At 42.8% G+C, this 14,548-nt stretch overlaps 1 protein-coding gene across 7 annotated transcripts in view; it reads left to right on the top strand.

The window, feature by feature from the left end:
* Window positions 1-14,548, top strand: part of LOC133665115 (chromodomain-helicase-DNA-binding protein 8-like) — a 105,035-nt gene that overhangs the window by 78,028 nt on the left and 12,459 nt on the right. For 5 of the 7 annotated variants that reach the window (XR_009828688.1, XM_062070330.1, XM_062070329.1 and 2 more), the window contains 6 exons: window positions 4,738-4,813; window positions 4,892-5,166; window positions 7,419-7,651; window positions 9,908-10,546; window positions 13,185-13,285; window positions 13,419-13,631. Coding sequence is in view for 6 of the 7 variants with exons in the window: in XM_062070330.1 (XP_061926314.1) it covers window positions 4,738-4,813; window positions 4,892-5,166; window positions 7,419-7,651; window positions 9,908-10,546; window positions 13,185-13,285; window positions 13,419-13,631 (1,537 nt within the window). In the remaining variant the exon portion in view is untranslated. The remainder of the gene's footprint in view (window positions 1-4,737; window positions 4,814-4,891; window positions 5,167-7,418; window positions 7,652-9,907; window positions 10,547-13,184; window positions 13,286-13,418; window positions 13,632-14,548) is intronic. The other 2 variants (XM_062070328.1, XM_062070326.1) reach the window with 1 other exon arrangement.

Below are 14,548 nucleotides of genomic sequence, written 5' to 3'. Positions count from 1 at the left end.
AGCGCCCTCTACCACCAGGAGGCGGGAGTCATTTAATGACTCATATTTGACCCGGCGGAAGTGCCAAGCATGCGCTAATTATTTTGCGAAACGAGTTTGACCCGGCTGTAATTCTAGGCAGGCGAATACTATATTCCCAGCGGCAATTCAAGGAAATACGGTATATTGTTTTACTTACCGGATTCGGACTGCGGTGCAGTCACCGAGGTGCCAGGCTGGGTGTCGAAGCCAGAGGAAGAGGCACAGGAGGACGGTCTGCGCAGCGCGTCGAAGACGGGACACGCATTTATTTGTACTCGGAGGTGCTTCATCATGTTCGACGTGCACCCTCCTAAGCACGAAACAGTCCTGTCGCACGTGTTACATTTCGCCGATATTTCATTTTTTTTAGTAAAATAAAGCCACACTTCGACCGCCGACGCCCGCTATCCATGCTTGACTGACTCGCTCGGCTACATAGGCTCGGCAATGCTAACACTTCCAGCGTTGGTGTTTAGCGGCTTCTTCTTCCGGTCGGCGGACTTATTCTTTTTTTCCGGTCGGCGGACTGGGTATCGAAACTAGGAATCGAAATTTAAACTTTTAAACGATTCCGGGAGAATCGGAAAGTTAGTCCCGGTTCCAATCGATACTCGATACCCAACCCTACTCGGGATATGAGTTTAATTGGTGCTGTGACTCAACCCGTACCTGGAAAAGCTTGTATTGCCAAACAGCCACGCCCATTGAAATTAATTCACCATATTTTCCGGACCATAGGGCGCACCGGATTATAAGGCGCACTGCCGATGAGCGGGTCTATTCAGGTGTATTTTCATTAGGGATGTCCGATAATATCGGCCTGCCGATATTATCGGCCGATAAATGCGTTAAAATGTAATATCGGAAATTATCGGTATCGGTTTTTGTATTATCTGTATCGTTTTTTTTATTATTTTTATTTTTTTATTAAATCAACATAAAAAACACAAGATACACTTACAATTAGTGCACCAACCCAAAAAACCTCCCTCCCCCCATTTCTTTCTGTTATCAATATTCTGGTTCCTACATTATATATCAATATATATCAATACAATCTGCAAGGTATACAGTCCGTAAGCACACATGATTGTGCGTGCTGCTGGTCCACTAATAGTACTAACCTTTAACAGTTAATTTTACTCATTTTCATTAATTAATAGTTTCTATGTAACTGTTTTTATATTGTTTTACTTTCTTTTTTATTCAAGAAAATGTTTTTAATTTAGTTATCTTATTTTATTTTATTTTTTTAAAAAGTACCTTATCTTCACCATACATGGTTGTCCAAATTAGGCATAATAATGTGTTAATTCCACGACTGCATATATCGGTTGATATCGGTATCGGTAATTAAAGAGTTGGACAATATCGGAATATCGGATATCGGCAAAAAGCCATTATCGGACATCCCTAATTTTCATACAAAATGTGTCCTGTGAAGAACCGTCCGACCTGAACTCTCTCATAACTAAAGTTCCTTGGGTGAATTATGTAAACTCACTACACCGGTAGTTTTTTTGATGCGTTTTAAATATAGACAATAAAAAATTTAATCTGATAAGTCTATGGATAAAAAGCAGAGCCTGGCGACGCATGCGTGTTTATCATAACGCACAGTCAGCACCTCTGCTTCAGTAAACAATGACGGTGATGACGTCACTCGCTAACTTGTCAGCCACTTCTCCAAGAGGCTCCTTTTGAACACTCCTCGCACACTAACACTTCAAAAGTTACATATTTTCCCCGTTTGTTGACCTGCAAAGTATGTTTTTGGGGTGGAGGAGTCTGGTCGGGGTGCTGGTTAGCTTGAAGCTAACAGCTAGCTCGTCTCCATCCTCGAACGATGTCGATCCAGCGGGAGATAAAAGTGACGTTTCCATGGACTCGCAAAGACTAAAACAAGTCATTTACTGGAGACATGGCACAGGATGAAGTTAAAAAGGTTGACTCACCTTAGTGTTTACCATGAAGTTTTTCTTTAGAAAGTTGTCCTAGTCCAAACTGAGGCAGTATTTGTAATTGATAAACTTTTCGGCGAATCAAAATACTTTACTTTGAAGACGACTAATAAAAACGCGGAGAAGGCAGGGTCGTTTGAAAAAAAATTATAATAATCTGCGTCCCAGGGACGCGTGGACTTACGAAAATGCGCGTCCTTTCTGATTTTAATGCGTGAAAAGACACAAAAAGTGTGTTAACGCCAACAGTGGTATAAGGATTTGCCACGTGATATTGTCACACGATTGCCTATACATTTGATTAGTAAATGTATATTTTGCATACACTGTAAGAAAAAAAAAACTGTGGATTTTGCAGTCAAAAAAATGGCAGATTTTACCATAAAATGTACGGTATTTTATTGTAAAATTCTGGTGATCGAGCTGCCAGTTTTTTGTTAGTTTTTTTGCATAAAAAATATGGTTTGGTGTTTTCACAGTGTATTTCTGTAAATGGAAAATTTTACGGTAGCATTCTGAAGATTGAGCTGTTTTTTTGTTGGTTTTTGTTTTTATATATTGTAATGTTTAAAGTTAAAGTACCAATGATTGTCACACACACACTAGTTGTGGCGAAATTATTCTCTGCATTTGACCCATCACCCTTGAACACCCCCTGGGAGGTGAGGGGAGCAGTGAGCAGCAGCGGTGGCCGCGCCCGGGATTAATTTTTGGTGATTTAACCCCCAATTCCAACCCTTGATGCTGAGTGCCTAGCAGTGTACAATTTGATGGATACCGTATTTTCCGCACTATAAGGCGCACCGGATTATAAGGCGCACCTTCAATGAATGGCCTATTTTAAAACTTTGTTCATATATATATAGGGACGGCGTGGCGAAGTTGGTAGAGTGGCTGTGCCAGCAATCGGAGTGTTGCTGGTTACTGGGGTTCAATTCCCACCTTCTACCTTCCTAGTCACGACCGTTGTGTCCTTGGGCAAGACACTTCACCCTTTGCCTCTGATGGCTGCTGGTTAGCGCCTTGCATGGCAGCTCCCGCCATCAGTGTGTGAATGTGTGTGTGAATGGGTGAATGTGGAAATACTGTCAAAGCGCTTTGAGTACCTTGAAGGTAGAAAAGCGCTATACAAGTATAACCCATTTATCATTTATCATATAAGGCGCATAGAATAGACGCTACAGTAGAGGCTGGGGTTACGTTATGCATCCCGTAGTTGCGGCTCAATATTGGTCCATATATAAGGCGCACCGGATTATAAGGCGCACTGTCAGCTTTTGAGAAAATTGGAGGTTTTTAGGTGCGCCTTATAGTGCGGAAAATACGGTAACTTGTTTTGAAATCACAGGTCAAGCAGATATTTATGTAGTATTTGTCCCCAAAAATGTTTCGAAGGTATACAGCAGTGTTTCCCATAAACTGCCAAGATACCTGTGGCGGTGGGGGCGTGGCTATGGGCGTGGTCACCATGACATCCTCGATTAATTTGCATAATTTACTACAATGATATGATTTTCTCTAAAAAGGCTCAAAAAATGTATACTTACTAATTAATAATAACAGTTTTGTTTTAAACGTCCATCCATCCATCCATCCATCCATCCATCCATCCATCCATCCATCCATCCATCCATCCATCAATCCATCCATTTTCTTATAATTACAACACTTTATGTACATATTTATATACAGATTTGAGCAATAAGTTATTCACTGAAATATATTTATTAATTGTGGTTCTTACAAAAAATATATCTTATAAAATATAAAAGCTAAAATGTCTCTTAAAGCTCTGCCCCTTTAATTAGTGCATACTAAATAATTTAACTTTAGCCTACTACTACAACCATATTATTTACCAGCAACATAAAGTGAAACAGAGGCAGAGGTGTCCAAATAAACAGAAAACAGTAGTGGTCAAATACAAATAAGGCAACAAGAGAAGTATCCTACACTTCTCTTTTGTAAAGTAAATCTGAACAGCCTATATGGGCATCTACATCAACTATATGATTTGCCTGAGAAGCCGGACAGGACAAAAAAACAAAAAATTTAATTTTTTTCATTTGTGGCGGACGTAATTCTTTCGTGGCGGGCCGCCACAAATAAATGAATGTGTGGGAAACACTGTACATTATATACTATAATATTTGTTGCATTATTAGATAGTTTAAAAGATACAGGACTGCATGCAATACATGTTTTTTTCTGTCAAAATAGAAAAAGAAAGAAAGATAAAGTACTTTATTGACGCTTAGACTTAGACGAAGTTTATTGAACCACAAGGGAAATTGTTCCACACAGTAGGTCAGTTACAAAGGATGGAAAGGATAATGCAGGTATAAAGTAGACTAAAAGTGTACCATAGTAGCAATATAACATATGCAATATTTACATATTATATGTACAGTATATAATATATATTGATATTATGTTTTTATACAAAATATAACAAATCACAATTACCATGTACAATATTACAGTATATGTAACAGCTGCAGCAAAAACAATGTCAGCATAAAATAGAGTAGATCCAGCAGAAAATATACATTTATTATAGCGTGTAGCACTGCATATTATTTCCAGGTCTCTCGGGCCATTCAAAATGATGTGGCGGACCCTATCTGGCCCCCGGCCTTGAGTTTAACACCACTGTACTTTATGTACACGCACACAGTGTGTCCGTTACTTCAGTCTGGGTAACACACGCATGTTTTGGTCTTGTCGCCTGCTTATTACGTGTTTCTTGTTACAGAGGGGATTATGACAAATACTCTGAGGACCCCGAGTTCAAGCCTGCGTCAAGACCACCAAAAGATTCATACGAGGAGGTATACTTCCCAGCATAAGTTTGTGCAAGTTGTAGCAAAAAAAAGCCTTACACGTTGTCATTGACCGCCGCCCCCCAGCATGACAGTGTGAAGATAGAGGAGGAAATCACCGTGGAAGACAAGTCCGTCCCAGCCATCGTGGAAAGCTTCTCTAACCAGACCCAGAGTGGCTGCGATTGGCCCTCCAGTTCGTCGCTTACAGCGCGCCTGCGGCGCTTGATCACAGCTTACCAGCGCAGCTACAGGCAGGAGCAGCTGAAGATCGAAGCTGAGGCCAAGGGCGACCGCAGGCGCAGGAGGTGTGAGCAAGCCAGCAAGCTGAAGGAGATCGCACGGCAAGAGCGACAACAAAGGTATACTTGTATCGCTTTTGTGTAGAAATGTACAGTCGCGATCAAAAGTGTACATACACTTGTAAAGAACATCATGTCATGGCTGTCTTGAGTTTCTTATAATTTCCACAAATCTTATTTTTTTCTGATAGAGTGATTGGAGCACATACTTGTTGGTCACAAAAAAACATTCATGAACTTTGCTTCTTTTATGAATTTATTATGGGTCTACTGAAAATGTGACTTGGTCAAAAGTATACATACAGCAATGTTAATATTTGCTTACATGTCCCTTGTTTCATCTGACATCACATGGACAAAGATAAGACCTTCTGGAGCAGACCTGGGCAAATTAAGGCCCGGGGGCCACATGCGGCCCGTTAAGCTTTTCAATCTGACCCGCCCGGACATTCTCAAATAATTTTTTTTAGATCTTTAAGATGGAAAGTGTAGCTGCCATTATGATGTGCAGTCATGTTTTCTAATGACCGTAAGTCTTGAACTATACAAAGTATTTCAATGGTCGGAATCTGCGCTTTTGCATGATGTACTAGTTACTATGGTAATCTAATTAGTTACTATGGTCATCTACGTCACAGCAGCTCAGACGAGGCACCAAGCAGTGTGGGTGAGGAGCGTTTCCAGAGAGGCCAGTCTAAAATGTGGGTGTCGGGGACAGATGCGGAAGGAGATTTTTACAACAAAGTTCTAAAGCTTAGTGATGTATCACATATATCAGATTGTAGGTGGAGTTGTTTTTACCCTTCGTGTTCATATTTCGCTGTTTGTTGCATTTTTGTTGTGTTTTGCTTGATTGTAAAATATGTCAATGGAGAGGGGGTGTGACGTTCATCTGTTGTCAATATTCAGTGTTTTATCATTCATAGTTATTAATATTGTAAATCACACATTCTTTATTTTCATGTAAATTCTGGGTGTCTAATTCAGTAAAAAAAATGTAAAATTCCATTTTGTTTTTCTAAGGTGGTCTGTTATCACGTTTTTAGCACTCAATCAGACATTATTGTGAGGTTTTGTATTAGTGTTCCTAAAAATAGATATACCGGCCCCCAGACACGTTTTTTTCTCTAAATTTGGCCACCCGAGTCAAAATATTTGCCCAGGCCTGTTCTGGAGCAAAGTTCTGTGGTCAGATGAAACAAAAACGGAGCTGTTTGGCCACAATACCCAGCAATATGTTTGGAATAGAAAAGGTGAGGCCTTTAATCCCAGGAACACCACACCTACCGTCAAGTTAAGTTAAAGTACCAATGATTGTCACACACACACTAGGTGTGGTGAAATTTGTCCTCTGCATTTGACCCATCCCCTTGTTCACCCCCTGGGAGGTGAGGGGAGCAGTGGGCAGCAGCAGTGCCGCGCCCGGGAATCATTTTTGGTGATTTAACCCCCAATTCCAACCCTTGATGCTGAGTGCCAAGCAGGGAGGTAATGGGTCCCATTTTTATAGTCTTTGGTATGACTCGGCCGGGGTTTGAACTCACAACCTACCGATCTCAGGGCGGACACTCTAACCACTAGGCCACTGAGTAGCAAGCATGGTGGTGGTAGTATTATGCTCTGGGCCTGTGTTGCTGCCAATGGAACTGGTGCTTTACAGAGAGTAAATGGGACAATGAAAAAGGAGGATTACCTCCAAATTCTTCAGGACAAGCTAAAATCATCAGCCCGGAGGTTGGGTCTTGTGCGCAGTTGGGTGTTCCAACAGGACAATGACCCCAAACACACGTCAAAAGTGGTAAAGGAATGGCTAAATCAGGCTAGAATGAAGGTTTTAGAATGGCCTTCCTTAAGTCCTGACTTAAACGTGTGGACAATGCTGAAGAAACAAGTCCATGTCAGAAAACCAACAAATTTAGCTGAACTGCACCAATTTTGTCAAGAGGAGTGGTCAAAAATTCAAGCAGAAGCTTGTGGATGGCTACCAAAAGCGCCTTATTGCAGTGAAAATTGCCAAGGGACATGTAAGCAAATATTAACATTGCTGTATGTATACTTTTGACCAAGTCACATGTTCAGTAGACCCATAATAAATTCATAAAAGAAGCAAACTTCATTAATGTTTTTTGTGACCAACGAGTATGTGCTCCAATCACTACATCACAACAAAATAAGAGTTGTAGAAAGTATTGGAAAGTCAAGACAGCCATGACATTTTGTTCTTTACAAGTGTACATAAACTTTTGACCACGACTATAGGTGTTCACCATATTTACGCGAGTCAAACATGAATGGGAGTTCTCTGTCTGCAGGTGGACACGCAGGGAAGAATGTGATTTCTACCGCGTCGTGTCAACTTTTGGCGTGGAAAAGATCAAAAAGGAACCAGGTCTTCCCGAGGGCGAAGAAGCGGATTATGACTGGACGAGATTTCGCACCTTCGCCCGTTTGGATAAAAAAACTGACGAGAGCCTTAGCCGGTACTTCCGCTCTTTCTTAAACATGTGCCGGAGAGTGTGCCACTTGCGCCCTGGCCGTGATGAGGGTAAGTAGTGTTGACACCTTTTTTATGTATGGATTATGTTCTGCAGCATAATAACGTAGCTCAATATTTAACCCATCATATTGCAGTCTACACGTATCTCTTATGTGTGACTGCCATCATACTGCAGTCTACACGTATCTCTCATGTGTGACTGCCATCATATTGCAGTCTACACGTATCTCTCATGTGTGACTGCCATCATATTGCAGTCTACACGTATCTCTTATGTGTGACTGCCATCATATTGCAGTCTACATGTATCTCTTGTGTGACTGCCATCATACTGCAGTCTACACGTATCCCTTATGTGTGACTGCCATCATAATGCAGTCTACACGTATCCCTTATGTGTGACTGCCATCATATTGCAGTCTACACGTATCTCTCATGTGTGACTGCCATCATATTGCAGTCTACACGTATCTCTCATGTGTGACTGCCATCATATTGCAGTCTACACGTATCTCTTATGTGTGACTGCCATCATATTGCAGTCTACATGTATCTCTTGTGTGACTGCCATCATACTGCAGTCTACACGTATCTCTTATGTGTGACTGCCATCATACTACAGTCTGCACGTATCTCTTATGTGTGACTGCCATCATATTGCAGTCTACACGTATCTCTCATGTGTGACTGCCATCATATTGCAGTCTACACGTATCTCTCATGTGTGGCTGTCATCATATTGCAGTCTACACGTATCTCTCATGTGTGGCTGCCATCATATTGCAGTCTACATGTATCTGTTATGTGTGGCTGTCATATCGCAGTCTACACGTATCTCTCATGTGTGGCTGCCATCATATCGCAGTCTGCACGTATTTCTTATGTGTGACTGCCATCATATCGCAGTCTACACGTATCTCTTATGTGTGACTGCCATCATACTGCAGTCTACACGTATCCCTTATGTGTGACTGCCATCATACTGCAGTCTACACGTATCCCTTATGTGTGACTGCCATCATATTGCAGTCTACACGTATCTCTCATGTGTGACTGCCATCATATTGCAGTCTACACGTATCTCTCATGTGGGACTGCCATCATATTGCAGTCTACACGTATCTCTCATGTGTGACTGCCATCATATTGCAGTCTACACGTATCTCTTATGTGCGACTGCCATCATATTGCAGTCTACATGTATCTCTTGTGTGACTGCCATCATACTGCAGTCTACACGTATCTCTTATGTGTGACTGCCATCATACTACAGTCTGCACGTATCTCTTATGTGTGACTGCCATCATATTGCAGTCTACACGTATCTCTCATGTGTGACTGCCATCATATTGCAGTCTACACGTATCTCTCATGTGTGGCTGCCATCATATTGCAGTCTACACGTATCTCTCATGTGTGACTGCCATCATATTGCAGTCTACATGTATCTGTTATGTGTGGCTGTCATCATATCGCAGTCTACACGTATCTCTCATGTGTGGCTGCCATCATATCGCAGTCTGCACGTATTTCTTATGTGTGACTACCATCATATCGCAGTCTACACGTATCTCTCGTGTGTGACTGCCATCATATTGCAGTCTACACGTATCTCTCATGTGTGACTGCCATCATATTGCAGTCTACACGTATCTCTTATGTGTGACTGCCATCATATTGCAGTCTACACGTATTTCTTATGTGTGACTGCCATCATATTGCAGTCTACACGTATCTCTCATGTGTGACTGCCATCATATTGCAGTCTACACGTATCTCTTGTGTGACTGCCATCACATTGCAGTCTACACGTATCTCTCATGTGTGACTGCCATCATATTGCAGTCTACATGTATCTTTCATGTGTGACTGCCATCATATTGCAGTCTACACGGATCTCTTGTGTGACTGCCATCTACTGGTCACACTTATCATTTCGCCTTGTACCAAATTGAATAGCTTCGAGGTCGGTAAGCACAACCCAAAATATTCCGTACATCAGGCGCACTGTCGAGTTTTGAGAAAATGAAAGGATTTTAAGTGCGCCTTACAGTCCGAAAAATACGGTACTCTAAGGATTTAAACAAGAACTGCTCACATAACAATAATAATAATAACTCCCTGGTGACATAACCTTCAAACTAAACAATCATATCAAACGCATGTAATACCTGTTTTGGGCCCTAGGGGTGCACAAGAGTTTAATTGAATTTGAGATATGCTCGTAAGTGAAGTAAATTATTTTTATATAGCACTTTTCTCTAGTGACTCAAAGCCCTAATCCTTGACTCTGACTTTTCCTAGACACACCATCGCTTCCTCAGACAGTGGCCCCCATCACGGAGGAACGTGCTTCCCGGACACTTTACCGCATTAGCCTCCTCCGTCGCCTCCGCGACCGAGTCCTGCCCCACCCCTCCCTGGAGGAGCGCCTGCTGCTGGCGCCGCCCGGCACCGAGTTGCCCGCCTGGTGGAGCATACCCTACCACGACCGTCAGCTGATGCTGGGCGCGGCCATTCACGGCATCAGCCGCACGGAGCTCTCCATCTTCTCAGACCCTCAGTTCACGTTCGTCGCCGCCCGAGACGAGTTCATCCAGAACCAGCAAGCCCAGCCGCAGCCTCAGCCGCAGCCCATCATGCACCTGGGCCAACCCAAGTCCGACGGGGAGGTGTCCGCTGGGAAGGAGGACGGGAAGGAGGAGGAGATTCGGTTGCTCGGGGGTGCAATTGGTGCTAATCTACAGAGTACGCCTTTGAGCCACCATGACGCCAAGGCCAGAGGGCAGACGTGGAACTTCAAGAAGAACAAGGTCAAGGAAGGAAGCAAAGGAGAAGAGGGAGCCTCGGATACGGATTCCGATTCCGATTCGGGGTCGTCATCTTCTGACCGATCAGGCAGCAGCGATGACAGCGGAGACAGTGATGAAGAGGTGGATGGAGGTCAGTTGGTGTTTATTATATACACAAACAATGCTCAGCCCCCCAAAAAACAAGACACTTGGGCTGGGCAACAGGGCTGAAAACTAGAGATGTCCGATAATGGCTTTTTTGCCGATATTCCGATATTGTCCAACTCTTAATTACCGATACCGATATATACAGTCGTGGAATTAACACATTATTATGCCTAATTTTGTTGTGATGCCCCGCTGGATGCATTAAACAATGTGACAAGGTTTTCCAAAATAAATCAACTCAAGTTATGGAAAAAAGTGCCAACATGGCACTGCCATATTTATTATTGAAGTCACAAAGTGCGTTATTTTTGTTTAACATGCCTCAAAACAGCAGCTTGGAATTTGGGACATGCTCTCCCTGAGAGAGCATGAGGAGGTTGAGGTGGGCGGAGTTGTATATTGTAGCGTCCCGGGAGAGTTAGTGCTGCAAGGGGTTCTGGGTATTTGTTCTGTTGTGTTTATGTTGTGTTACGAAATGTGTTTGTCATTCTTGTTTGGTGTGGGTTCACAGTGTGGCGCATATTTGTAACAGTGTTAAAGTTGTTTATACGGCAACCCTCAGTGTGACCTGTATGGCTGTTGACCAAGTATGCCTTGCATTCACTTATGCGTGTGTGAAAAGCCGTAGATATTATGTGATTGGGCCGGCACGCAAATGCAGTGCCTTTAAGGCACACCCCCAATATTGTTGTCTGGGTGGAAATCAGGAGAAATTCGGGAGAATGGTTGCCCCGGGAGATTTTTGGGAGGGGCACTGAAATTCGGGAGTCTCCCGGGAAAATCGGGAGGGTTGGCAAGTATGACTGGGAGACGCAACTGCTCTGTACTTCTCCCTACGTCCGTATACGACTCCGTACAGCTGCGTTTTAAAAAGTCATAAATTTTACTTTTTGAAACCGATACCGATAATTTCCGATTTTACATTTTAAAGCATTTATCGGCCGATATTATCGGACATCTCAACTGAAAACTGTATCACGATATGTCTTTTATATCGATCCATCGATAATTATTGATATTTTTTATTCATCGTTAAATGTAAACATTTTTATTTAAAATGTTACCTTTCTCCGATTATAATCCCCTCAGCTATCAAGGCAGAAAGAAAAGGAAATGAGAACACTCAATGTAAACAACATTCCAAAATCACATTGAACACTTAACGATAACCTCTTAAAATGAAGGTGCAAAAATGAGGAAGAGAAAAGCTCAGTAAAGTTTAACAAAATAGTGCAAAGTTTGAAAATGTAAACCGAGAAACCTCACAACTATTTTTTTTGCAGGTTTATGTGTAAAACTTAACTAGTTCTGTTATTTAGGTAGGTAGGTAGGTCTTTATTGTCATTGCACAAGTGCAACGAAACTTTGTTTTCAGCACAAACCCGTTCAAGATTAGACGAACAAACAGTGTACAGGGTTACAGAACAGGAACGCTGATGGGTCGCCACAAGGCGCCCCGTTAAAGATGGGGGAAAAAGGTCAACGCTGGGGGAGGATGAGTAAAAAAATGCAATCTAGACTGGGTTCCTAAGGAGGCCCAGTCTGGAGTGGGAGAAAAAAAACTCCATAGCAAAGCACATATACATATTAAAACATACAACTCGAGACTTGCAACCGAGGGGAGGGTGTGGGGGCTACGGTGGCAGGCTGCAGCTCTTCGAGCACTGCGCAGCTGTCCATCACCCCTAAGGGATTTGCGTTAAGGGTGTTGGTATGTGTATGTGTGGCGTATACAGGTATTTTTTGTGGATGCATGTGTGTATAAGCCTGCAGCGTGTCTCTGTTCCGCGGCCTTGGTGTTGTACAGCCGCCAGCCAGTCCAAAGTCAACAACAACAGGTGTGTGTCCATGAGAGACAAGAAGGTAGTTTGTTGTGTTCTTCGTGAGAGTCTCGAAGCCAGGGAAACAATCCAAGTTAGAATGTTTTGTATGCGAGTGAAAATAAAATTTGCTTTTCACTCCAAATTGTCTATGACTGGTCCTCAAACCCCGCGACCCGATTCCGGATAAGCGGTTGAAGATGGATGGATGGATGGATGGTCCTCAAATTCATCCTGCAGGGCAAATCACAAAGTGTCCACAGTTCTGCCCGCATCATCCAATCATTTGTGGCAACTTAGGCATTGTACCATAAAGTAACAGATTTGTTTTTTTTTTGGAATTTACTTTATTTATACAGTCATGCACTTTAGTTCCTACTTATGTACCCGAATAGGGAACGGATGAGGCTTGAAAAGAAAATAGGTGAGCACGGTTAAGAAGTACGGTTGGTTTAAAAAAAAAAAAACAACTGTCATACTGTTGAGGTGACTCTTCCTGTTTTACCGACAATTTCTACGCACTCTGCAGCACTCGTTTTTAGTTTCTCTTCTCTCCATGCAGAGAATCAACAGCGAGAAAGCAAGACCGCACAACCAAGCTTAATACTGTTACGTGATTGGCTGTCAGCTTCTCCCTCCAATTGCTCTGCGATCACTTCCTGTTTTGTTAGGTTACCAGAGAGCGAGAGCTCGCTTTGTAACTTCCGGTTTCTTCCGACCAAAACAAATGTGTATATCGAACGCCTTTTTTATTGATATCGATTACGTGTCTACTCTTTTCAAATGTGCCTGTTTTCTCAGCAGGTGTGAAGACATGCGATGAAGAAAATAGTTTACTCTCCATGGCTCTGTCTCAAGATGGCATTCCACCCACGGAACCCATAAGAGTAGAATGGCCCAAGGTAAATAAAAGCAAAACACATAACTGAATCCTGGAATTTTGAACTTTAGAGTAAATTTCAATCAACATCCAAGGTTGTTTCTCCTGCATTTCATTGTGAATAATTAATACATTAACCTCTCATCTCTTCTTAGGACCGTGTGCTGATCAACCGCTTGGACAGTTTGTGTACACTGGTGCTGACTGGTCAGTGGCCATCGGGGCGGCGCTACGTCACCGAGGCTCATCTCAACCCAAACTCTGAGCTGGCGGGAGACCCGATGGCGTATGCCCGCACGGCCCGCAAGCCCATCGGCATGCCTGGAGGAGAAGGAGAGGACGGAGAATTCACCGTCAAGCTCCTCAAGGTAATTTATTGTGGAATTTATTTGGAAAGGTAATGATTGCATGTACAAAAACAAATGTTTTTATGTTGGGATTTGAAAATGCTAACAACTGTTTATAAAAAAACTAACAAAAAAAACCTCCCGGTAAGGTCTATTCAGATGTACTGGAGAGGAGGCTACGCCGGATAGTCGAACCTCGGATTCAGGAGGAACAGGGTGGTTTTCGTCCTGGTCGTGGAACTGTGGACCAGCTCTATACTCTCGGCAGGGTCCTTGAGGGTGCATGTGCTTTGTGGACTTGGAGAGGGCATTCGACCGTGTCCTGTGGGGAGTGCTCAGAGAGTATGGGGTATCGGACTGTCAGAGCTTGGTCCGCATTGCCGGCAGTAAGTCGGACATGTATCCAGTGAGGGTTGGACTCCGCCAAGGCTGCCCTTTGTCACCGATTCTGTTCATAACCTTTATGGACAGAATTTCTAGGCGCAGTCAGGGCGTTGAGGGAATCCGGTTTGGTGGCTGGATGAGAGCGAAGCCTGGCAATGATTGCAGATAGCCGTTTCCTCGTATTTTTTGGTAAAATGAAGCCATGCCTTGAGGTGTTTTTAACCGGCTGCTTCTTTTTTTTTTTTTTTAAACCTTTGTGTATAAATTTCAATTACAAACAGACGAGAAACAAAAACAGTACAGAACAGTACAAAAACAGCGCCAGGGGGTTGTAAATTCAAAGTAACTAAAATAGAATACAAAAAAGTATATATATAATAAACCTTGTTGCTGCTTCTGTATCTGCCGCCTAAAGACTGAGCTACGTCGTTTCCTGGGACGTTCCACAGGGCATTTCCTGTGAGACGGGATTCGTTCCCAGGGATTCGAATAAAGAACCAACTCTTTTTCTTTACTATAGTGGCCTCGATAACGGGAACGGGTTCTCAAAAAGG

This window comes from Entelurus aequoreus, linkage group LG14, assembly GCF_033978785.1.
Source record: "Entelurus aequoreus isolate RoL-2023_Sb linkage group LG14, RoL_Eaeq_v1.1, whole genome shotgun sequence".
NCBI lineage: Eukaryota > Metazoa > Chordata > Actinopteri > Syngnathiformes > Syngnathidae > Entelurus > Entelurus aequoreus.
Note: the sequence above shows the minus strand (reverse complement) of the source record. Positions and strands in the feature narration are given on the sequence as shown.